This window comes from Mustela putorius, unplaced genomic scaffold (genome assembly GCF_011764305.1).
Source record: "Mustela putorius furo isolate JIRA1106 unplaced genomic scaffold, ASM1176430v1.1 tig00537350_pilon_pilon_pilon, whole genome shotgun sequence".
Lineage (NCBI taxonomy): Eukaryota > Metazoa > Chordata > Mammalia > Carnivora > Mustelidae > Mustela > Mustela putorius.
The window spans coordinates 25,957,354-25,983,693 of NW_025422471.1; the positions used below are offsets into that span (position 1 = coordinate 25,957,354).

At 36.4% G+C, this 26,340-nt stretch overlaps 2 protein-coding genes across 9 annotated transcripts in view; one reads left to right on the forward strand and one right to left on the reverse strand.

Moving 5' to 3' along the window:
- The window catches only part of POLK (DNA polymerase kappa), a 64,665-nt gene extending 47,024 nt beyond the window's left edge, over positions 1–17,641 (reverse strand). Inside the window, exons 1-3 of one of the 7 annotated variants that reach the window (XM_004766855.3) lie at positions 12,410–15,214; positions 9,738–9,846; positions 3,479–3,661 (exon numbers count right to left, since the gene is read on the reverse strand). The gene's annotated coding sequence lies outside the window, so the exon portion shown is untranslated. Of the gene's footprint in view, positions 1–3,478; positions 3,662–9,737; positions 10,323–12,409; positions 15,215–17,527 lie in introns of those variants that run through there. The other 6 variants (XM_013063693.2, XM_013063690.2, XM_013063691.2 and 3 more) reach the window with 6 other exon arrangements.
- Positions 17,642–17,818: 177 nt separating this feature from the next.
- Positions 17,819–26,340, forward strand: part of CERT1 (ceramide transporter 1) — a 111,247-nt gene continuing 102,725 nt past the window's right edge. Inside the window, exons 1-2 of one of the 2 annotated variants that reach the window (XM_013063697.2) lie at positions 17,819–18,320; positions 23,976–24,110. In XM_013063697.2, the coding sequence (XP_012919151.1) occupies positions 18,225–18,320; positions 23,976–24,110 (231 nt within the window). In that variant the 5' untranslated portion in view covers positions 17,819–18,224. The remainder of the gene's footprint in view (positions 18,321–23,975; positions 24,111–26,340) is intronic. The other variant, XM_013063696.2, reaches the window with a different exon arrangement.

A 26,340-nucleotide genomic window follows, 5' to 3' on the forward strand; every position in this document is an offset into this window, starting at 1 on the left:
AGGACAAATATTATTTTTTATCCTCTAAATGTTCAAATATTTAACATGTTTGTTTGAACAGATTAAACAGATTAAATAAAACTTCAGGCTGTGATTAAATGTTTTTACTATCTACATTTAAATGCTATGAATTAATATTATCCTAGTTTTAATTTCCCAGTTAATGCCTGACTAAAAATTTTTCATTTATTATTATAAAAATATTTTTAAAATTTTTAAGAAAACAAAAATCACAACCCCAAAGTTTTAAGATTTTCTACGTTCCCCCCCCCCATTATTTTACACACACCTGTGTGACCACATGTACTCAAACTACATGCACAAAATTTTTATATGATAGGAATGAGGGCATGGATGCAACTTTGTATTTCTGGCTTTAGTTTTTAATATCTTTGCAAAATAAGATGTACAAAAAATTCAAAATTATTTCAGAATGAATTATTTGAAAGATTTTAAATGTATATGTATCACTGAGAGAAATAATAGAAATAATGTAACTCTACAGATCCCAAACCACAGGGATGTATGCTAAAAGCAAACACAAATTTTCACCAAGGATATAAAGTTTTTGAGAGAACTATGTATATATTCTCTTTGATTGCCTTTTTCCTTCCTGAGCTTTCTATTCATTTAATTTATTCCAATGAAGAAGAATGGGATAGAAGGCTCTTAAAAAGCCTACACTCTATCTAAACCTAGAGACATATAAAATTCACCTTTATATAATAAATAATTGAAACTATCTGCTTCTTTAGTACAGAATGAAAAATATCCTGATGCAAAACACATTAATTATATGTCAATTCAATGTAAATTCTCCAAAGCTCAGTGTGTTAAGTTTCTATGTTGATGATGAGTCACATATTTGGTAAAGTCTTCCAGAACCTTTAACAATGATGACTTTGTTTACACTCTGAAATAAGGGCACTCAGGATATTTAACAATTGTGAAAAATTAACTTTATGTCTTATAGAAGTTGACTATTTCCGAGAATGTTGATTCATTAACACGAAGGAAGTATACTGAGAGGTTCTTTCTTTGGGTATTATGTTCTTTCTTTGGGTATTATTAGATCAAGTCAGCAAAAATATTCACTTACATAGACTGATACTGTACAGACTAATGTTGTTTTAGTTGAGGTATACAGTAAAATACATAAATTTAAAGGGACAGTTGAAAACATATGTTTTTAGAAAAAGAGAAAAGGGTCCTCCTGTAGTTACCTTTTTGGTACTGATTTTTTTTTTTTAAGTTCTACAATCTCTAGTGTTACTTTTAATATAAAATTACATATGAAGCCAGGATAATAGGTGGGGTTATACTACTAATAGGAAATTGAGCTATTATAGTATTTATCACTATACTACATCCTACATTATTAGAAGAATAATATTTAATAATAAAGTTGTACATATTATTTTATTTTATTATCCTGGAAATGATGCTTTCAATTATCCCTCTGCTACACTGGTCTAGTGTTTTCTTGATATTGTTTATGATATTATTTCATGATCCAGTACTGCTGATTTCTTAGGTTTCCTATAGCTCTAATTAGTCTACCATAGGAGTTTATTTTTTTAAATTTATTTATTTTTGAAGATTTATTTATTCATTTGAGAGAGAGAGAGAGTGCACAGATAGGCAAGAAGAGGGGTAGAGGGAGAGAATTCTCAAGCAGAGTGTGGAGCCCAAGGCAGAACTCCAACCCAGAACCCTGAGATCATGGTCTGAGCTCAAACCAAGAGTCAGATGCTAAACCAACTAAGCCACCCAGGTACCCATCAGAGTAAGAGTTTAAATTATATCCAGAATATTCCCCCAAATAATCTCTAGAGCTCTACTTTAGAACATGTACATTTTAAAAATGTAAATACATGCTAAATGTTTATATTAACAGATAATTTTAATCCCTTAATATAATCCCTTAATCTAAAAATGTACTTGTGTTATGTATATAATCTCACAGGTAAGCAAGATAATTCTCTACCTCTGGAGGACACCATAATTTTATTTATAAAAAGGAAAATGGGGGTGCCTGGGTGGCTCAGTCATTAAACATCTGCCTTTGGCTCAGGTCGTGGTCCTGCGATCCTGGGATCAAGCCCCACATCAGGCTCCCTGCTTAGCAGGAAGCCTGCTTCTCCCTCTCCACTCCTCCTGCTTATGTTCCCTCTCTTGCTGTGTCTCTGTCAAATAAATAAATAAAATCTTTTAAAAAATAATAAAATAAAAAAGGAAAATGAATTCCATGCCGCAGTGTCCTGGAAATTTTTTTTAAAAATTTCTAATCTAGTAATTGTTGGAAATATTTTTCTCATCCCAACCAGAACTCAAAGGGTGAGGAGTCAAAGTAGATGCTGAAATCCATTTATTTCAGCAGAGATTACAACCATATAGCTTGTTACCTCCTTTACTCAAAGACCTGAAGCTAAGAATAATAGCAACCTAGTTTTGGGCTTTAAAATCTGGCTTCTCACTATATGATTACAATTTTTAAAAGATTAAAATATTCATCATTATCAAAGCTTTGTAAGAGCTTGAATTTCTCAGATTTCAGAATTTTAAACCATAATGGCTCTAGCATATTTGTAAGACCTCTTAAGTTAATATTTTTGCCAAAACCACTTACCTAATGCGTTTGGGGCTCCCTGCTCAGCGGGGAGTCTGCTTCTTCCTCTCCTCCCCATTTGTACTCTCTGTCACTACCTCTGTCTTTCTCACTCAAATAAATAAGATCTTAAAGAAAAGAATTACTCATTTCTATACTGCCAAATATACTAAGAAACATAATTTAACCCACAAATGAAATATGCATTTATTTTTATTTTTTTAAAAGGTTTTATTTATTTGACAGAGAGATCACAAGTAGGCAGAGAGGCAGGCAGAGAGAGGGGGAGGCAGGCTCCCCACTGAGCAGAAAGCCCGATGATGCCGGGCTTGATCCCAGGACTCTGAGATCATGACCTGAGCCAAAGGCAGAGGCTTAACCCGCTGAGCCACCCAGGCGCCCCATGCATTTCTTTAAAAAAAAAAAAACAACAATTTATTTATTTGAAAGAGAGACTGATTGAGCAAGACAACACAAGCTGGAGGAGCGGCAGAGGAAGAGGGAGAAGCAGGCTCCCCACTAAATAGGGAGCCTAACTCAGAGCTGGAGCTCAATCCCAGGACCCCGAGATCATGACCTGAACGTAAGGCAGATTCTTAACGAATTGAACCACCGACGTGTCCCATACAAATGAAATATGCATTTCTTAATACTACTAAAATAATTACCTTTAAAAATACTTCATAGATGGTAAGAAAATGAAGAAAAAGTTACAACAAATGAATACCATAATATATAATCAAGTGAAACACTTCTTACAAATAGAAGAAGCAGAAGCAGGATGATGGGATGTCACACAAGAAAATGGGTTATGAAAGAAGGTGGTGACTTCCATCTTAGATGTTCTCATTCTCAACTTCGATTACTCACTCTGGGGAAACCAGCTGCTATGTGAGGCAGCCTGACAGAAGGTCCATGTGAGTGCGTTTGGAAGCAGATCCTCTTCCAGTCCAGTCTTCAGATGAAACTGCAGCGTTAGATAACAGCTTGACTGCAACCTCATGATCCAGAGACATCTAGTTAAGCCATGCTGGGATCCTTGATCTACTAAAACTGTTAGATAATAAATTAATAGCTTACTTTTAAATTCTATAATTATCTCTTTATGGATCAGCACTGTACAGAGACCAAAGTTTGAGTAACACTGCTAGAAAACAGTTGTATCCTAAAGATTAGTAATACTGTTGTTTGAACAAAGGTGAAAATTTTACATATACTAGTAAACTAATCAACTGAATAACTTTTATGCCAAATACATTTTTCTGCTAGAGTGTGTACAAGAAAAAAAAGGCAAGTTTTTTTTGTAGTACTTAATAAAGCTAAAATACAAATTTCAAGAGGGCAATACCTGGTATAGTGCTAGGCCACTGAGCTTGTTACTTAAAAAATAAATGTTGAATGAATGAATGATGGGCAAATTAATATACAGAAAATAATAAAATTAATGGTAATACCTCAGTGAAGTCTTTTTAAATGCAGTAACTATAAAAAGTAACATTTGGATCTTACAGTGTTTTACGTGTATAATTCTATTTAATTTTCCTAAGAAATGAGGAAACGATGGTGTGAAGACTTAGATGTACCTTAGATAAAATAATAATTGGTGAATTTGAGACTGTATTTTAGGCCTAGCTTCAAAACCCTCATGCTTAGCCATTACATGATAAATACAAAGAAGGTAAAATAAAAAATTACTGAAATCTTACCAAAAAAGAAGGAACAGTAGTTTTTTTTTTTTTTTTGTAGATTTCATGGAATGTGAAGGTGGTATAAATAATAGATAAAATCATTTATTGCTGTAATATAAAACAAAATTTATGGCCTAACCTTATTTTTAGATGATATCATGATTTTGAAAACTCTCTAAAAGCCTAAGAAGTCTCTGAATGAAGAATATGAGATAATGACGAGGAAATGAAAATAAAATTATTAAAATATGATGTCCGTTCAGACTGTACTAAAATGTATTTGGGAACGATCTGCAGACCTTTCTAGTGAACCAAAGGGTAATATATTAAATAATCATGGCATCTAAAACAAAGAGTTCACTTCTACCAGGGACTGTCTTATGTAATAATACCAATAAAAATTAATTTCTGCCTAAAGCCAACATAAAACAAAGGGAAAACATTATTAAAAAAAAAAAAAAGAATTTTCTGAGGAGCCTAAGTGGCTCAGTCGGTTAAGTGGCTGCCTTCAGCTCAGGTCATGATCCTGGGGTCCTGGGATCGAGCTCCACAATGGGCTTCCTGCTCAGCAAGGAGCCTGCTTCTCCCTCTCCCTGTCACTCCCCTTGATTGTGCTTTCCCTCTCTCTGTCAAATAAATAAAATCTTTTGAATAAACAAAATATAGAAAGAAAGAAAGAAAGAATCTTCTCTGAAAATGAAAACTTCCTAAATCTGGTCTCTGTACAAGTCAAAGTAGCAGCCGAAGTGATTTCTTTACAATACTGTCAGTGGTTTCTTCCTTTTTCAAAATATATCCAACCTCTCTAAATGTGGGAGACGGGGTGAGGAAGATGCAAATAAAAAGTATGAAATTCCATAAAGGTTGGCCACATTGTTAAAAATACATATAAATAAATGATAACATTTTCAAACAACTTCTTTATGTTAAGCAGGTACTAAGTGTTTAAAAAGCATTCTCTCATGATTACTCACTAATTTATATATTATCTCACTAAAGTATATATTGGTAAAATACATAAAGAAATTGAATCTTAGAGAATTTATGTAATTCACCGAGGATCACCCAGAGGTGTCCAAGCTGAAATTAAAATAGAAGATTCTGGCTCCAGAGCCCACATTCCTTAATCAGTATGCTAAATATATAATGAAGATGCCAGCAGGCTTATCTTATTTTTTTAATTATTGAAAGATACTTTAATCAGATATAAATTTGACAGGCTTTTTTTTTTTTCTTTCAGTAGTTTAAAGATGTTGCTCCACTCTTTTCTAGCTTCCATAATTGTTAAGATTATGATAGTTCATACTGTTGTTCCCTGTATGTGATGTGTCATTTCTTTCTGACTGTTTTCAAGTTTTTCTCTTCATTTTTGGTTTTCCTCAGTTTGGCTATGATGTACCCAGGCACAATCCCCCCTCCCCAAAAGAAAGAGCTACTCTAGGTTCCTGTATTTTCCATGAACACCTTCCCTTACTTCTACTTCCTCTTCATCTGTCCTTTTAAAGATATGAAAGTTTTCTCTGTCCTTGACATACAGCAGCAGTGCTCTTCTCAACCTCTCCTATCTCATATTGCATACATTTACATTTTCCCCCAAAATTACCCTCAGGGAGGAAGGGAAAAAACACTTCCTGAGCCTTAAAAATATCCTGACCCTTTTGTCAAGAATGTGAATAATAAAATCTGTTTAAATTATGCACCTGTTAAACTTCTGACTGCAGTATCATATATTAATCTTAATCACAAAATAGTTTCGGTTTCACCCCATAAAAAAGTAACAATAATCACTAGAAAGAAGTAAAGTTTTTTTTTTAGAAAAGACCTTCATCTCTGGAATTTATTAGCATTTTTTCATAGATTTTTCACAGGTCTGCTTGAGGGCAAAAGAAAATATTTCTACATATAGGGCACCAATCACTTTGACTTCACTTTGGTTTTTGATAATTCTCCCAGATCATGATTTATACAGTGTGGTTCTACTATGAAATGCTTGTTACGATGGGATCCCATGATTGCCATGCTTTTCCTATGCAAAAAACTAAAACTTCTGTCAATATTTTATCATTAACTATTCTCAATGGGCAAATATTAAATACTTTATAAATGATTTTTTATACACCTATTTTAATGCAAAAATTTCACTGGATTGTATAAAGATAAATTAACTAGTAGTATACATACTTTGATCTTTAATCAAGTACTTTGGAATCTTTAGGATGAATGCTTTATTTGATCAAATTATTATTATTTTGGAATTAAAATGGCTAACCCATAACTTGAGATAGGAGAAGGAAATACAAACTAGTTTGTGGCTGGTTATAAAAGAAAGATTAAGGAACACAGTTAATTAACCTTTGGCTTAAAAGAATCTATTAGACTCAGTTTTAGTTTTAGTTTCTTCTTCGAGCAACTTTATTGTAAGCACAGATATTTCATACCTTATTTTTTCTTAGAAACCTTCCAATGAACAAAATATTAAATTTTTAACAGAATAAAATTCACTCTATCTTACAATTTCTATATGGATTAGATTCTTACAGATTGAAGATACATTATAGTGATCCCTTTATAAATGAATGAAAGATACATTATGGTATCTTAGGGAACTTACTTTCTTATATCTTGAATATTTTGCTATTTCATTATCCTAGGAATTATTAAACATTTATGCTAAAAGATAAAATAATAAGAAAGAAAAATAATGGAATCATCAGAAAGATGACCTGGCAGTGAAATAAATTATCACTATTATATCATCCTTCAGTTTTCTTTTTTTTTTTTTTAAAGATTTTATTTATTTATTTGACGAGAGAAATCACAAGTAGATGGAGAGGCAGGCAGAGAGAGAGAGGGAAGCAGGCTCCCTGCTGAGCAGAGAGCCCGACGTGGGACTCGATCCCAGGACCCTGAGATCATGACCTGAGCCGAAGGCAGCGGCTTAACCCACTGAGCCACCCAGGCGCCCCATCCTTCAGTTTTCTAATTGTGTTGCCCACAGTATCACATCTTTGAAGGAAAAGTATAAGAAAAATATAGATAATATATACTATTATACACTATTTTTGCAAGGGGTTGGGTTTTGGTAGCTTTCAATGATGAAAGTTTTTAATGAAAGCTAAACACAGTTGAAAGTTCTGAATTTTTCACTTTCTGCCCATACTGGCAAAGATAAGAAAACTGACAGAAGAGTTTCATAATTATTAAACAAATAAGAAGATGAGTATAAAGAAACTAATTGCACTCTTGACCATAATAATGAAGTTGATCTTGAAAACAAAATCTAAGAGTATGAATTTTCAGATGACTCAAATGCATATCTTCTCAAATTTAAGAATCAATGAGTAAAGAATGAATTTGTAAGAAAAGCAAATATGGCATTCCCATCCAGTTAGTCATTCAACAGGAAGGAATTCATCACAGAGTATTTTGCAACAAGAACTTGGAACATCCCATTTTGTTAACAGGACATATGACAGTTTATGATATTTATGCACTAAAAGTTACTTAATATGGCTTGTAAGTCAGCAAATGTCTAAGGCAGATGTGTATATAAAGGGAAAAGGAAGGAAATAGATGATGTAGAAATGAAAACCTTATTGGACTTGTATTTCTAAGGGTGTTTAAAATATAAGAATGAAAATATTTTATAATTATGGAGGAAAGAAAATAGATGTCTTCTCTTTAACAAGATTATGAGATATCAAAGTTTTCAATATTACTGCATTTTGATGTTATAAGCAAAGATAAAGAACCAGACATAATGATAAGCTAGAATCTATTAAAGATGCATATTATACCTGGAAGCTTTATTTATAAGATGGAAAGATCCAGGATCATGCATAAAAATTGAAGAGTAGCTACTCGCTTTCAAAGGACATTCATTACTCACTTTAGAAAAATATAGAATAAAAATTTGCTAAGATTCAATTTTTATTGCAATCCCTAATGAAGTTGTTGTTCATCATCTCTTGTTACTTCTCAAGATTATTCATAAAATTACTCAAAAATATAAAAAATAAAATGATAGATACAAATGACTATTTTTTCTGAGATATACTCTTATACAAAGAGTTAAATCAATACATAATTCCTTTATCAACATTAGATAAAAGAATAATTGCAAAAGAAATCACTTAAATTATCTATAGATAATTAAAACATAGACTTGCTAGCATACCCCTTTAGTTATCACAGATAAGTCCGGAAACTGTCTCTATAATATACTACTGCAGCTTAAAAATGTATGTGGATAAATTTTCTTCAAAAGAAAAACTTCAGGGCTCCTGGGTGGCTCAGTGGGTTAAGCCGCTGCCTTCGGCTCGGGTCATGATCTCAGGGTCCTGGGATCGAGTCCCGCATCGGGCTCTCTGCTCGGCAGGGAGCCTGCTTCCCTCTCTCTCTCTCTCTCTGCCTGTCTCTCCATCTACTTGTGATTTCTCTCTGTCAAATAAATAAATAAAATCTTTAAAAAAAAAAAAAAAAAAGAAAAACTTCAAACTAAAGAGAAACTATGCAACATACCCAGAATGTTATCAGGCTCTAACAGATTCTCAAAAGTTTAATCATTTCAGGATAATAGTTGTCTTTGCTTTTGTTTTTTGAGTCTAAAATCAACTTTATATATATTGAAAGTACATATTATAAGTCTCTGAGTTTCAAAGTCCTAGCTAGACTATTAATTAGCTACGACTTTGGGCAATTCAGTTAACTTCTCTGAGCATTAATTTCTTTATATGTAAATAAAGATGTCTATTTTGCAGGATTTTTGTGACGCGTGAACAACAAACATAATAAACCTAAAGCAATGTCTAATATTGAGTAAGTTCTTAACAAATGATACTTACTCCTTACAAAAAGCCATGCTGGAATTTGGTTCTTTAGTCTCTCATTAGTTTTAACCTGTTAGTAATTTTTTCTCCTGAGCCTTGTTAATTGCAGTTCCTATAGCTTCTCTTTATTTATTTACTTATTTTAAAATATTTTATTTATTTATTTGACAGATAGAGATCAGGAGTAGGCAGAGAGGCAGGCAGAGAGAGAGAGAGGAGGAAGCAGGCTCCCTGCTGAGCAGAAAGCCTGATGTGGGGCTCCATCCCAGGACCCTGGGATCATGATCAGAGCCAAAGAAAGAGGCGTTAACCCACTGAGCCACCCGGGAGCCCCTACAGCTTCTCTTCAATCACCAACCACATAAACTTACTCCATTCCTCCTTAGATATTTACTGAACACTTACTATGTGACAGGCAATTTAAATCTTTACTTGTTCTTTAATAATACTGGCACTATTAAAAACATATCAATATTGTTACACACTTAATTATTACCTGTATTCCTAGACAGTACAATGCTGGATAGCAATGAATCTATGAAACATGTGGTATAGATCTCCTATTTTTATAGCACCCTACAGGACAATCACATAGGAAGTCTTAATAAATACCTTAAATGAGGATGAACATAAACTGTATATTCATAAACTGTATCACCATAACATCATGTATAGTTCTATGACAGTATTTCTCAGCTTACTTGACTAAGGAGAAGAGGATCTGAAATTACAGTAAAAGTGAAACAATGAAGGGGCTGGGGAGAAAAACAGGAAGCAAAACACATTTACAAAATAACCATTATGAGGATCCTACCAATATTTAAAAATACCACACTGCTTATACAGTAGGATTTCAACATATTGAAAAGCGAATTTCTCAATGTAAGTTAAAGAGGTTAAAATTTAGAAACTCAAAAGCTTGAGGGTTAAAAACAGAAAGAAAGTGTACATGCAGAGAGTGGATATTAATAGCACTATTCATCTATTATGAATGTGTACTGTGTACTTTTTAGACTAAAGGATTTCTTACTGTTATAGTGAAATCTATGAAATACTAACCACTCCTGACAAGTTTTTATCCCACAACAACAAACAGATATAAATCAAAGATAATGGAATACAATTTCAATTTTATTCAATAGTAAGAAAGAATATTTCTGGTTGGAACATGCCTGGCTTGGCCCTCCTCTATACAACAGGAAACAAGATTAAAAAAAAAAAAAAGTAGCTCTATAAATTCTGTCTCTAAAATCACTGTTTTACTGCCAAATGTTAGAACATTCTATGTGATGTGACATTTTCCTAAGTAGCAACATGCAGTACAAAAAGGTATCAGTGAGTTACCCCCACACCCCATACAGTTGTCCTTGAGTTAAAAATGTTAAAGATCAATAAACAAGGGAATCCAAGAGATACATGCAAAGTCACCTTAGGAATCAGAGTAACAGAATAAGACCTAGCAGTATGAACATAATAAAATAATAATTGATGTTAATAAAAGTGTTTTGATCCAAATGGAGTGTGGGTGGTTAGAAAACAGAAGAAAGAAAAAAGAAAGCAAGGAAAGCAATTATTGGCAGTGCCTACTTAAATATCCATCTCCATAACAGGAATAACCTAACTTAATGCTACTCATCATTTAGAATCATAATTATTCCCCTTGGAGGAAAACAAAAATATGAGATTAAGATGTAGGAAGAAGACATCAAGCCTAGATCTGAGACCAGGAAGATAAGAGCAATCACAGGGCCTGAAAAAATGTGAAAGGATTAGGGGGCTCTTGGGATACTGAGACAGGAAACAGGATTGAAGTAAGAATTAAGAATAGCGATAACATTAGCTTTCCTTCTCTATTCCTATGAGTCAATTAAAACAGAATGGGAGGTTCCATTACAGATTATTTTTCTCCCAGCTTCTCACTATTTCTCACCTACTCCTTCTTCTGTTTGTCCCATCACTGCTGCCAATGACTGCTATGGTAGGCAAGGAATACAAGAGGGAAAATATTAACAGGCGTTAGTTACATATAATACATATAAACAATAGTAATGCAGGGGAAAGGGAGAGATGAGGAGAAAGAAACCAGTAAAGCATATGTAGGAAGGAGAAATTTCATAGCTATCTGGCTATGGGGACCAATCGTATGTAAAGAATGCACATAATCTGGTGAGATTAACTACAAGGTTTTTATTCAACCAGATTTTATGACCAGTTTTTTTTTTTTTTTTTTGTTTTGTTTTGTTTTGTTTTTTTTACCAAGTGCAAAAGTTTGTTCTGTTACTCAAAAAATCTGATAGATCCTCTGAAAATGTGCTAAGGAAGCCATGAAGGGAGGACTATCATGCATGTACCACTTGTGAAAGGTTGCATAGTCCAGCTGGAAGAAGGTTTCCCCTTTGTCCAGTAATAGCAAGCAGGCCTCACCAAAAAACAATTCAAGAAACCTGTTCACACTGCTCCTGGGCACTTTAAATTGCCCAAAGGACTATCTGAGGTCTTCTAAATGGTCTCTCTTCAGATACATCTATCTCATGAATACAAATATGTTTCCTTAATGATTTGTATGTTTTCCCTCTAGTTTGGATCCTTTCCACATAGATAAGCTACTCCTTCTTCAATAGCTAAAATCCTATTGGAAAAATTCATCCCTATGGGAGGAACCCCTCCTGAGCTCCACAGTGACTGGGGAACCCATTTTGCTGGTCAAATATTACAGCAAGTCTGAGCTGTTTGGCCATTTCTACAGCATTTTCATTGTTACCATCCTCAGTGTTTAGAACAAGCAAACCAACCAAAAGCATCATCAAAATTCAACTGGCAAAATTTGTGGAAATCGTCCAACTCCCTCAGCCAAAAGTATCGCTGATGGTACTAAATCTCAGATCCACCCCTTCAGAACTCGTAAACTCTCACACTTTGAAACAATTACTGAGTGCTCTGTATCTCTAGCTTCCTTCAGACACACGTAATAAAAGAAGATATATTTCAGTATTGCAAAGGCTGAATCACATCCCTCAAAAATAATCATGCTCTAGTATGGCAATCTTCCCACAGCACACTCCTGGGAGATGAAGTCCTGCAACACCATGCGCTGCAACCTGCAGATTTCATTTCTTGGAAAAGACATCTCCAAAAAGGTTCTCTTCAAGCTCAATGGAAAGGCCCTTATCAAGAGTTACGGGCCATCCTTGGGCCACTAAACTCCAAGAGTTGACTTCCAGATTCATGTGTCTCATCTAAAGAAAGCTCCAAACCCTGGCTGGACCTGCATATCAACAGCTGACCTTAAATTGAAGATTTCCAGGAAATGAAGCATAGGACACTGAAGCAGACAGCCTCTCCAAGATGACAGGATCAGGCCTGTTTATTCTCTTCTTTCAGCATTTTCTCACCTCATTTTCTCCTTGTCTATCCTGGAGAGACAATGCCCTCATTAGAATTTCCCAATCTCTTGAAGAAAGGGGAAAACTTTCTGATTGTTGGATCTGTCTACAGGAGTTGCAACCCTTTAGTCTTCCCCATAGCAAAATCTTCCTTCATCTCCATGACCACTAACCGTACCCACATCCCTCCAGATATTTCTTACAGAGTCAAACTTCTACAACCAGGTTTTCCTGTACTTTGCTTTGAGCTCTCCCCTATCATAACTCTCAGAGCAACTAACCACATTTATTCTGCCTATACGGTTTCCTGTTTACTACTTTAGGTCAGCTCCCTTGTAATAAAACAAGCCCCCTCTGTATACCCTTCAAGAATAAAGTCCATAGAACAGGATAGTTTCTCCCTAATTATTCCCCAAACACCACTGACACTTGGTTCAAAGGGCCAATTGAATAATCCCAACTAACAGCACTATTAATCAAACTCTTGCAGGAGTCTTGCGTGCACAACCTGGTTTTATCTGCCTGTGGCAAGTGGCCATTCATTGCCCAATGTTTACACAGCTGTCAGACTGGAGGCCAATACTTAGCCCATGGACATCCACAATAAATCTGAAGCCTTTTACTCTTCCTCCCATTGGTCTTCTGCAACAAACCTTCATTGCTGCCTTAAATGGGAACTCCCAGGAGTTATACATTACTCAGATTTGCCTCCATCATAAGGGCGCTTATCCCATTGGTGGGTGTTCATGCCAGGAAATGAATGATTAGGAATCTCTCTCTGGGACTGGGAAAACTTGCTGATTCCAGCACTAAGGCAATAGTAGGTCAACAATGATCACATATCTCATTAAAGTTGTTTTGGATAATCACATAGCCCTTGATTACCTACTTGTTGAACAAGATTTTTATGCAATAGCAAACACCACCTGTTGCATATAGATAAATTCCTCTGGAGAAGTAGAAAAACCCAGAGAGCAAGCATATTGACTACAAAAAAATCTACCTGTCTTTGGTCCTTGATCTTGTTAGCTGGTTGTCTTCAGGTTTGGGCTAATTTAGAATACACAAACAGGGTCATTATTCTTCCCAACTTACTTAGTATTATTTTTAGGTTTTATACCTGTTGCCTTTCAAACCTTTGTAGAAACTTTGGTGTACTCTACAGGGGATCTCCAATATTTAAAATTTCAGTAAGATACAGACTTTCGATGGAAATGCCTGAAGAGTTCTCCATCCTACCTTCTCCTTATTCAAATGCTGCCTTAACAATTTCCAATCTGTGTACTTCCCTCCAATGTGGAACATGACACCTAGAAAGGCCCTTCCTGGCACAGAGGGACAAAAATTATTCTAATAAGGAACAGATGACCCAACTCGTGATCAGCACTGCTTTTAAAGAAAGATCTTTATCAAAGGGTGGAAATGTGAAAATACGTTAAGGAAACCTCAAGTAAAACTGGAGTTGGAAAACCCTGAAGAGAGGGCTCTCAAATACTGACCACTCATCATAACTTGAACAGTCCTGAAGGAAGAAGGAAGATGACCTTTTGGTGCTAATAGCAAGCTGCCCTTTCCTGAAGCCAATGAGAGGCTACCACCACTTCCAACTCTCATTTTCTTTCAATGAACTTTTGTTCAAAATAACCCCTCCAGACTTCCACCTTTCCTCTATAAATTGAAGCTCTCCTCTGTTCTCTGGATTTGCCCTTGGTTCACCAAGGTTTGCTTGTCCCAAATTGCAATTCCTCTGCTATTCTTGAATACACTTGATTTTTTTTTGTAATTATTTTTTTTAAATTTATTGAGTACACTTGATTTTGCTGGCTGAATCACTTACCTTTTTCTTTTAGAAAGTTGACAATCCTTTAAAGTTCATTCATAGACTAGTACACTTGGCTTGCTTACACTAAATAAGAATATACCTGTTAAGATCTCAGTTTAACTGAAAACCATTTATTTGGAAGATAAGCATGCCAAATGCTGATCATGGATAGGTAAAATACAATCTTTTTTTTTTTTTTTTCTGCACCAACACAAAAGATCAAGATACTAAGGGGAGCAATCGAAGTATCGAGGAATACTCGATATTCCTGTATCCACTTTACACACTATATCCAGTTTTGTGAATACACTTGTAAGGGTATTTTCAATAATTCCTTATAACATCACAAAAGATGAAAACATACAAGTTTCTTGTAGTCCTTTACATTTCTGAAACTAGTGTTTACATGTTCAGACATGAACATAGATGCATTCACCACCATACAAATGAATATCCATTTTGATATACAAATATTCATTTACAAATGCATTTAACAGCATGACTTTGGGGATATAGATAATAAAAAGCAACTGGTTAACTAATAATGTTATTTATTAAAGTTAGTATTTATTAAATACACATCCAAATCCATGTGATTATTAAGGATGAAGTCAGCTAAGATTCACACCCAGGGACTATCTGCTTGCTCACTCTGAACTCACATGAATCATCATAGTGGCAGTTCTTGAACAGGTCTCACAGGAACATTGAAGAGAAGCTAGTATCATCAGTTAGTATTCAAAACAGGGGAAACAAAGCATTTAAAGGGACACGTAGTTCTGGTTAAATTGGAAAAGGCAGAGAGGCTTTAAGAGAAGCTTTCACATTTTTTAAATTTCTGAACTTCATTTAGGGAACTCGATGAATGTTATAAACACAGTAGCAAGTCATAAAAATCTACTAAGTTATATTATTTTGAATAATTTTTATAACGTGGTGGAAAGATAAGCAAACAAGGACAATCCTTTCTTCTTTAGAATTCTAAGTAGCCATTGTTTTTAACTGAAAAGACCTGCGGCAAGTGGCCTATAAAGATCCAGGAGGAGGATTAGGTAAGAGGGTTAGAGAACAGGGTTTGTCACTGTCAAGGGGTAGGAAAAAAGGTTACCTTCTTTCAAACACTAGCTCAGCTATTAAAGTAACATTTGTACTTTGCTTACCTTGTTTTCTGTTATAACCTCCTGCAAGGCAGAGCTCCCTATGGCCCCCTTTTAACTTTTTAGTATCTTAAAATCACCCAGTCATCAGCAAAGTATCTTGCAAATTATATGTTCATTAAATTAATTGAAAGATAGAAATATAATACCAATTATATTGAATGCCTTCTATATGCTGAGCACTATTCTAGGGACTAAGGATAGAAAAAAGTTATGGAAAAAATGGATGAAAAAAATTTAAATTCTTGCCTGCATGGGACTTACATTCTAGGAAGCAAAATAATATATACAGTCTAAAATATTCATTTTAACATTTATCATGGGATCTTCATGTATGTTAAATGATTTTTTTCTCAGAATGCCCTCTCCCTCAACCCTATAGCTAGAAACAGACTGCTACAGTGAAGCAATTTCCTACTAGGTGGGAACCTCAGAGATGTAAGTGCTGGTGGTTGCAACCACACACAACTTAGAAATGTGTAAAAGACAACGGAAAGTTCAATTTTAATATAAACATATACTATGCTCCCATGATTCTAAATCACATTATGAAGTTGATTTCTCAACAATTCACAATCATTTCCTTAAGACTAATGTCCTTTTAAAACCAAGAATCAAATATTACATCTAATCATATTAGATAACCAAAGGGAAAGTAAAAATTGTTACACTATTCAAAATTCTAAAGATATAATTTAGTAATTCAATAAAGAGGAAAATATGCATAAGTGGGTTTCTTCCGTTTTCTCTTTTGAACGACAAACCTGGGATTATGTGTTAACATGTTGTCAAAGTATTTTCAAAAGCATTATCTCAAGTTTTATTCATCTGAATGGCTTTCTATTATGAATTACTACTTGATTTCACACTGGAAAAATGATCTGTAACCTATTTACAACAAATTCAGCATGCATAAGCATCAATTTAAGGAAACAAAAAGATATCGTAGGTACTTCTCAGAGACATGACCCATCATTTTGTTTTTTTTTCCCTGAAAATCCCAGTTAAATTGACCTCCATGGCTACCAGAGTTATTTCTGGCCACTGTGCCTTTTCCCTCATACTCAAAATTTCACTCCTATTCTCCATGTACTACAGTACACAGGTACCCTTTCTAACCTTTAATAATGAATTTTGTTGTTGGCAATTATTAGGAAATTGACAAGATGTAAAAGTAGCAAACAAGAGGAGAAAGAACGGAAGTTACAAATTAAAGATCTCACAATAAAAATTATCCCAATAATTTATGCAAAAATAGACAAAGATCCATTAGCTCTTCTATTGTCGTTCTTTCTACTAATTCAATTCTAGTCTTAAAGACTAGAATTGCCTAATCTCTTACTATTCAGTAAGACTATTGCATTTTGGGTTTTCTTACGCAATGAAGTTTCTACTCCACAACCTTTCCTATTTCTCAGAGACACAGGTCCGTAGAGATGGTTAACCCGGCTTTCGGGAAGGTACTCATTGACAACTTAGAATAAACTCCAGTCTACCATTTCACATTCTCATTTTACTTTAAAAATTCTTCAAACGTTATTTATTCTCTGACATCTTCAAAAGTACTATCAACAAAATGAACACTAAATCCAACAATAGGAAGTGATTGCTCTGGTGAGAAGGGGCTGAGAATTCTTCCTCCAAACGCGGGAAACCTCAAGTTTGAAGTTTAACTTCTAAAGAGCGAGATAAAAAGACCTTCAACATTTGCAGAGGGGATTTGGCGGACAGAAACCCCGTTTTCGCTAGAAAGGGTGCAAACCACTGGCCCGCGGTTGAGGCAGAAACGCTAGTACATTCCCACCCTGGAAAGCAGCAAGATGCTCCCGGGCTTTCAGGAAACAGCCGTGGAAGGCAGGCCCGGCATCCTCAGCAGTGTTATCTCACGTCCGGGCCCGCAAGCTCCGCAGGTTCGTCATAAACACGCTAGGCAGAGATAGAAGGGTGGCCGAGGGGACGGATCGCACAACTGTCAAACGAAGCCCACCCACCACCTGACTCGTCCCTAAGGCGACAGCCTTCCCCGCACGGATCACTCACCGGTTGCCTCAGGATCCCGACTACAACTCCCAGGAGGCCGCGCGATTGACGGAGCAGCGACCTTCCCAGAATGCAACAGAACGGGAACTCCATCCCTCCTCCTTTCTCTGCTCCTCCCACCATTCCACTCTGCGTCATCCGGGAGAACCGGAGGTAGGGTGCGGGAGGGGACCTCCAGCCCTCGGCGTGCTTCGTCAGACGTTGGGAGGGGGACGGGGCGGGGAGCAGAGGGAGAATGGGAGGACGAAGGGGAGGGAAAAGGGGAGGGGAGGGTAAATAGTGGGCCAGGCAGGAAGATGGCGGCGGTAGCGGAGGTGTGAGTGGACCCGGGTTTCTGCAGCCGGATTTTCTCTTCCCTTCTTCTTTCCTTTCCCTTTTCTGTTTGAGGTTGGCATCGAAGGGGCTGAGTTCGGGTGGTGGCGCCGGGCGCAGCGCAGGGGTCACGACAACGGCGACAGCTGACGGCTGGAAGGGCAGGCTTCCTTCGCCGCTTGTCCTCCTTCCCCGGTCCGCTCGGTGTCAGGCGCGGCGGCGGCGGCGCAGCGGCCAGACTTCGTCCCTCCTCCAGCTCCCCCCCAAGCCGGAGCGGGCATTCTTCCCTTCGCCATCCCCCGGCCCTTTACCCCGGGTACTGGGCGCTTCCTCCGGCGCAGCTCAGGGAGCGGGGGCCGGTCTCCTGATCGACTGTCGCGCCTCCATGTCGGATAACCAGAGCTGGAACTCGTCGGGCTCCGAGGAGGATCCGGAGACGGAGTCCGGGCCGCCTGTGGAGCGCTGCGGAGTCCTCAGCAAGGTGAGCAACCCGCGGGTCCGAAGGCCCCCTGCTCAGACTCCACCTGCCGCGAGGAGAGCCGCTGAGGGGATGGGGTGGGGTTGGACGGGAGTCACGGACTGTCCCGGGGCGGGGGCTGCGGAATGTGCCGGGGTGCGGGGCTGAGTACTGCCGCAGGAGTGCCAGGGTGGGGGTGGGGGGCGGGGGAGAAGGGGACTGTCCTGTTCGCTTGTCCTGGGGCTTGGCGGCGGTGGCGGCCGAAGACTGGAGAAAACGTGTCCCAGCCCCGGATTCAGTTTGGGAGTGGGATGCGCACGGTGACTTGGGACTCAGCGACATCTGTCCCGGGTGTAGGAATCCGGGTTGGGCAACAACAGTGTGCGAACCACTGGGTATGGGAGCAGTGCAGATCGGAACTCTCAAATGAGGTTAGTCCGGAGATGCAGAGCAGGTTTGGAAGATTCTGTGGATGCGGTGGTGTAGACAGTAGCCGGAGCAACTGGGCATGGTGCGGAAATCTGAGGTGGTAAACTGTGCCAAGTTAGATGTAGTGAGAGGTCTCAGCGAGGAGGACTTTTGTACTTTTTCCCTCATCCTTTTCCTCAGTTCAGAAAAGAGCTATTGAATCGGCACGTGATAGGTACGAGAAATACTCATAGTAACTTGGGACATGTCAGAATAGAAGCCGACCTTTAGTCCAGGAAGAAGAGAACTATTAATAAAAAAATAAATAAATAAAAAATCTTGCAAAGGGCCAGAATAAGGAAAACACATCTTATCTTTCCTGAAATTTTTAAAACCCTTTTTCAAAATTTTAGCAAAGCACATAGTTGTAGGTAACTAAGTCGATGAGGCCCTTTTTAGGAGAGAAGATGGATGATTCTTTTCTTTTGATAGTATATGGTTTAGGGTTTGTTTCTTCGTTTAAAGTTTTTGCTATGAGAAGACCCACGTTGCCTTTTTTACTTCCTTCTCTCTTCCTGTTAAAGTTTTAGAAATGCCAGTCCCTCAGCAAAGCTGGTCATAAGATACAAGATCATGTGCAGCCACTGACTATTAAGAAACTACCCTGCGTCCATTAGACATACTTACGCTAAGCATTTGGACATTTATTGTGGAATTGTTTCATACTAAGTTTTTCTGTTATCTTTAGAAGGTGGTGAAAAAGGCGTTAGGTAAGACATGAATGTTGGAATTAAGACTTGGAAGTGTTAACTTTTATTTCCGTGGCAGAAAAATCATGATGTGTCTTGATATTGTCATCATTGGAATTGCAGTGAAAGGCTTTCAGTAAAGTGAAGCACCCTCGGGTTTCTTTAGATTGAATGTAGGTTGTAATTTAGTTATCTGTACTTAACACATTGTATAGTAGGTATACATTGTAAGGTTGAATTTCAGGTTTGTTCTTTGCTTCTGAATTCTGGTAGATTCATCACTTATCTCATTAAATGAAAGCTGACTTTCATTTAATGTATAGTAGGTATACATTGTAAGGTTGAATTTCAGGTTTGTTCTTTGCTTCTGAATTCTGGTAGATTCATCACTTATCTCATTAAATGAAAGCTGACTTCCAAACTAGTATTATGGTAGTGGTAAGTGTTTTACAGAACAGGCTGAACTTTTAATCTATTTGGTATTACTCTTTTGGGGGGGTTGAGGGGTGACTAGTGGAAAGAGTCCCCAGTGCTCTGAGTATTCACTGTTTGCATAGCAATATAGTAGGTACAGTATGACAAAAAATGAAAAACTATCTCCTTGATATGTAAATGTTGAGAAACATACTTTTGATCACTTCTATGGTAGGTAAATAACTTTGATATTGCTGCATATGTAGAATCAAAAGGAATATAGTTTTTGGCATTTTTGTTAACAGCTATCATGGTAATTTCCCTGAAATTTAACAATGTATGATTATATATAATGATTTCTGGAAGCTTTTTAATCAAGAATATTTTATATTGAGGATGCCTGGGTGGCTCAGTCGGTTAAGCATCTGCATTTGGTCCAGGTTGTGATCCCAGTGTTCTGGGGGAGTCCAGTCCTGAGTCAGGCCCCAAGTGTGGTCCCCTGTTCAGTGGGGTGTCTTGTCGCTGCTCCCTTTGCTTGTATGAGTGTTCTCTCTCTCTCTCTCTGTTAAATGAATAAATAAAATATTTTTTATTTTATTTTTTTTTTTTTTTTTTTAAAGATTTTCTTTATTTATTTGACAGAGAGAGATCACAAGTAGGCAGAGAGGCAGGCAGAGAGAGAGAGGAGGAAGCAGGCTCCCTGCTGAGCAGAGAGCCCGATGCGGGACACGATCCCAGCACCCTGAGATCATGACCTGAGCCGAAGGCAGCGGCTTAACCCACTGAGCCACCCAGGCGCCCCAAAATAAAATATTTTTTAAAAGCATATTTTATATCGAGAACATGTTTTAAAATTTAAAGTACATTTATATTTTGATCTGTTTGTATTCACCTAGTAATTTATGCAAGAGTTAGAACTCAGCAACTGTTTTTTTTTTTCCCTTTAATTGAGTAATGTAGATAAGTCTCAATACTAATGTGTTTTGTTTCTTCCCCTCCCAAATGGAATGAATTTGGAATGGGTGGAGGGCATAAACTTATATTGGAAATACACCAGTCCAAATTTTTTATTTTTCTTTGTAGTAATTTAAAATACATGGAAATACCAATGATGCATATTTTCTATGGAATCACTTTTTTTTTTTAAGATTTTGTTTATTTGAGAGAGAGCGGGAATGAGAGAATGAACAGGGGATGAGGTTAGAGAGAGAGAAGCAGACTCTTCCCCTGAGCAAGGAGTCTGATGCAGGGCTCAGTCCCAGAGCTGGGGAATCATGACCTGAGCTGAAGGCACCTAACCAGCTGAGCTACTTTAGGCTCCACAAATACTGGATAGACAGTAATTCTAGGTGGTTATAACAAATATCAGGATGGATGTTGATGGGAAAAGATTCATGCCTTCCTTACTGGGACTTGAGAGAAACAGCCTGGATAAAATAAATGCGGTCAAGTTTCTTGTGAATTCTCTCCATCCTTCAAGGTTTACCTTATCTTCTATTTCTCCACATACCTAACTGTTTGAAATTCTATCCTTCTTTAGAGGGTTTTTTTTTTTTTTTTAAAGATTATGTTTGAGAGAGAGCACTAGACCACAATCAGGGGAAGGGCAGGGGGAGAAGGAGAAGCAGATCCCCTGCTGAGCCAGGAGCACAGAGTTGGGGCTCTATCCCAGGACGCTGGGATTGTGACCTGAGCCCTAGACAGCTGCTTAACCAACTTCAGCACCCAGGAGCCCCCATGGTTAGAGTTTATCTCAAACTCTATTCTTACCATGAAGCCTTTTCTTCTTTTGCCAGCCATTTCAGATCATCTTCCATTGAGTTCCCATAGTATTTTATTTGTAACTTGTTCTGACTCTTATTATAAATGTATTGTTTTCCTCTTGAAATTTGCATGCTGGATTATTGGGAACAGAAACCTTTGATTCTTCTTCTGTGTGTAGCCTGTTGCCTTATCTCTGTTAGATCGGGAAGAGTGAGGGAATGTTATGAGAAGCAAAAATCTGCCTTCTCGGAGAAGCTAACATTTACTAAGTAAAGGGTCTTGAAGCTCTTGTAATTTATTGGGTCTTCTATAAGAAAAACACTTTAAAAATGGAGATACAATTGCTGGGACCTGTCACTGTGCAAGAGTGAACTGCACTGAAGTTTAAGCTTCATTAGTTCTGCATAACTCTGGCTCCAACTAAGAAAATACTGTGTGCCTGGCAGTGTTGTAAGTCTATTCTTGTTTCATCTTGACAACTTTTAAGAGGTAGAGTTTGACAAAGAAACAGAGGATAAGTAACTTGACCACAGTCACATAGTTACCAGCCCTCTGAGGGGCAGTAATTAGAAATGAGGTAAGATTAAGGTATGCCACTCTAAACAATTTGTATTACAGTTAATGGGAGTTGTTCATGTAAGTTCTGGAGCTAGAGGTTCAGTGAGATTAATATGTAAGATAAGTAAGTCAGTGTGCTTAATAATTAAATAAGATTATGTAAGTTTTGAAAGAAAATGCAGAAGATACTAGAGGTAAGGTTGTTAAGCCTTCTCAGGATCTGGTAACCTGATAATTTGATTGGACTAATTGAAAATAGAGAAGAGCCAAATTTAGGGTTTAATATGAAGGAAGGATGACTAGGAGTTGATGACAGGCTATAAAGATTGACAAAAACAGTATCTCTTATGAATATAGTAGGGGTATTCATGATTTTTTTCAGCCATTCAAATAACAAGCAAATAAAGTAAAGCTCGGAGAAGTTAAATAACCTGTCAAAACTGGTTACATAACCAGTAGGGTCTATCCGATATTATATGCACTACTCTCTCCATACAATACAGGAACACTCAGCCGGGTTTGAATCTGAATGACTGCAGAAATACCACTATAGCAAAGGAAATAGAAACATAGGGAGGAAAGTGCACCTTACAGGAGGAGATAATTCAGTTTTGTATGTAACCATCATTGTTTCAAGTCAGTTTGAGTGGTGGTAAGTCACATGGAGTTAGAAATAAAGAAATGTTGATTGGGGAGCTCATAGGAAAGAATGTGTTAAATTGCGGGCATGGATGAGCTCTCAGGGAGGGGTCGTAATGATGGGCCTTAGAAGATTTAAGAGCTGAACTGTCTCAAACATGCTGAGTAGGGAATAGAAAAGTAAAGATTTCTCAATGGATATAGAGCCTGAGCCAATGTGGTATATTTTTGACAATCCATTTTGAATTAGTTTTTGGCAGATAGTGTTGGAATTAGATAGTTTTTGGAATTGTCTATACATAAAACCCCCAGAGCATAAAAATATGCAAAATCAAGAATTCCCATAGAGGTTGCGTTTCTGCCTTTGCAAGTTTATTGATTGTGATCTGCAGTGTGCAGCAAGACGTTAACAACATGGAAACCGTTTATAGGCACTAAAAACTGGCAATTCAAGTATGTTTTTGAAAACCAGGGTTTTTTTTTTTTTTTAAATAGTTGTATTATTACTCTTAGACTTAAAAAATCTTTGGAGAAACTTGGAAAATGAATTAATTATTTTTAATATGTATAATGAGTTCTGTGGATGAAAAATAAGGTTGATACAGACTTAAAGATTAATGATCTAGTATTTTTGCTTGGGTATAGTTATAAATATTGTACCTGTTCATATAGGAACAACTTAAACAAAAGTAATATTTGGACATGATTAGCTTCATACTTCTGTTAATTTGAAGTCTTCCTGCAGTACTTGGTGTAGGAGAATGAGAGGCTATATAACCAAACTTAACTTTTCTGTTGAATATGGTAATTATGGTAGAGACCAAAACAATCTTAGGTGTCATGAAGTTGGTGAAGAGGGGAGGATGAAAACACACAAAAAAACAGAATTTTTAACTGAAATCTGCATGTTTTATTCCTCAGATGTTAAAGAAGAAAATACAATATTTATAATTTTATAAAAATTATTGAAAATCATACAATCTAGAAAATCTCAACTCACTTTTTGTAATTTTTACTGTTTACAGTTAGGCTAAAACTTTTCACATTTTAAATTTAGATTGATAGCTGATTCAGAAGTTTGGATCTCTAAAATACTGACTTGTATATTTTGTTTTCCTTCCCTCCCTCCCCCCACCTTTACCTCCAGTGGACAAACTACATTCATGGGTGGCAAGATCGTTGGGTAGTTTTAAAAAATAATACTCTGAGTTACTACAAATCTGAAGATGAGACAGAGTATGGCTGCAGAGGATCCATCTGTCTTAGCAAGGCTGTCATCACAGTAAGTTCCTCTTCTTCATTCAACAAGTATTTATTGAGCATTAGCGGTGTACTGGGAACTGTGATAGGTGATTAGGATCTATCTGTGAATAAAAGAGGAAGATCTTTGCCTTTGTGGAGTATAGAGTCTAATACTTATTTCCATGAAGTTATTATATAAAGACAGATACTATTTTTCTAGCTGTTAGAGCAAGCCCTTAAGAGATTCAGAAAAAAACACATTTGAAGACTTCATATCTGATGAGATTAGGACAGTTACATGGCAGGTTATTGAAGAAATTAAAGCAGAAAACTAAAAAAAAAGGTATCTTAACATTTAAAAATTTTAACTTAAAATACTTAAGTCTATATTTATTTGCCAGCTTTTTGATGTAATGTTAACACCATCTCTTCAAATGTGGAATTGAGAGAAGTTGTTCTTGTAAACTATATCCATAATGCATGGTTTGCAATTTCCAGTTTTGATTTCTCTAAAGTGGAATAAAAACTTTAAGATAGTTTTGAAAAAACTAAAGTATAGGTTCTTCTCACTTATTGTTTCCTTAGTATTTTACAGATGTCTCACCTTTGTCTAATTCAATACCTTTTTAAAGTCTCACCTTTGTCTAATTCAATACCTTTATTGAGTCATTCTACTTAGTTTGCATTCAACTTAGTTCATATAGAAACAACCCTCTTTTTGCACTTGTATTCCAGACTTATGTAATACTAATTATGTAAGGACCACACAGGTAAACTGGCATAAACAGGTTTGGGAACAACCAAATGATTTGTTAAACATAACTGAACCTGTGGAATCAAAAGTGGTTAAGTATGCTAAAAATAGCATATAAGTTGAGAGTAGTTAGTGTGCCATGACGTATTTAATCAAAGGGCAAAAAAAACGTTTTGGCTAAAGTGGGTCAGTTGAATGGAGGTCAGTTAAGGGTGCTGTTGTTTGCCAATCTAGAAATGGGTATATTAAAAACTAATCATAGATTTTACTGATACATTCAAAGAGAATTCACGTGATAGAAATTATATTGCTTATAAAAGTAAAAAGTACTCTTTGAATCTGTGTTGATTTCTAAATCTGACATATATGTTTATGCTACACTGAGGAAAATCCTACAGTATTTTGCTCTTATTTTTCGTATATTCTGGCCTTCATGTATATTTGGAGTTGAAAACAAATTTAGTTGAATATTGAGTTGGAAAAACTTACAGAGGAATTGTTTGTAAGTGTTAAGGATGAAACTACTACTCTCCATTCTTGAGAACAATTTTAAAGAAATTTAAATTTAAAGAAATTTTAAAGAAACTTTGAACATAAAAGCTCAGTATTTATTTTGACATATATGTTATATATTATATGGTGTATTTTAAAGTTGTGTATAGTTTTGTATTTTGGGGTTTTATTTCCCTTGAGATAGATCATTATGCTAGAGGACAGAATAATGGATTCAAACATGTTTTTGATCTTGAGGTGTCTTTCCTTGATTCTTCCTATCCTTCCTTTTGCATATTGTCACACGCTTATTAGTTATTACGCTTGATTCTTTGAAAATAGATTGTTGGTTGATGTGAAAGTGGAAGGAATTAAATTTTATCTTTATTGTTTACTGAATAATAGTATTCCTAGAGTACTGTTAGTTTCTATAGAGTTAAATATAGTTATCCTGTTTTGAGTTACAAATTCTGATAATAGTGCATGACCTATTTAAGGAAAAGAAAAAATTTTAATAAACAATTACATTGCATCTGCTCAGAAAAAAAAACAAACAAAACCTGTTATTTCTTTGTAGGTTTTTGTTGTTGTTGTTATACCTGTATTTGCATGCAAAACTTTCATTGTGGGTACTTGGTCAAAAAAAACGGGTGGGAGAGTGTCACAATTTAAAAGGAGATGAGGGGGGGACCAAGTGGTATTCACTAAGCTAAGTAGTGATAGAGAAGGTAAAAAGATGAAAAAGGCAACAGATTCTGAGTGGTAGCCCTAGATACGGTGAAACAGGTTATAGGGAGAAGGATAAACATTTATATTCCTGAACCCCTTCAGCTTTCAGTTTCTTCCTTGCTCTGTAGGTTCAAAGGTTTGCTGTTACATACATCAAGGAAATTACAAAATATAACTGAATTCAGTGAACTTCTCACAATGAAGTTTACAAATAGAACATGTACTTGAGTTAAATTACAAAAATGTAATACTAATCTTCAATAATAATACTAATCTTCAACTAATACAAATAGTA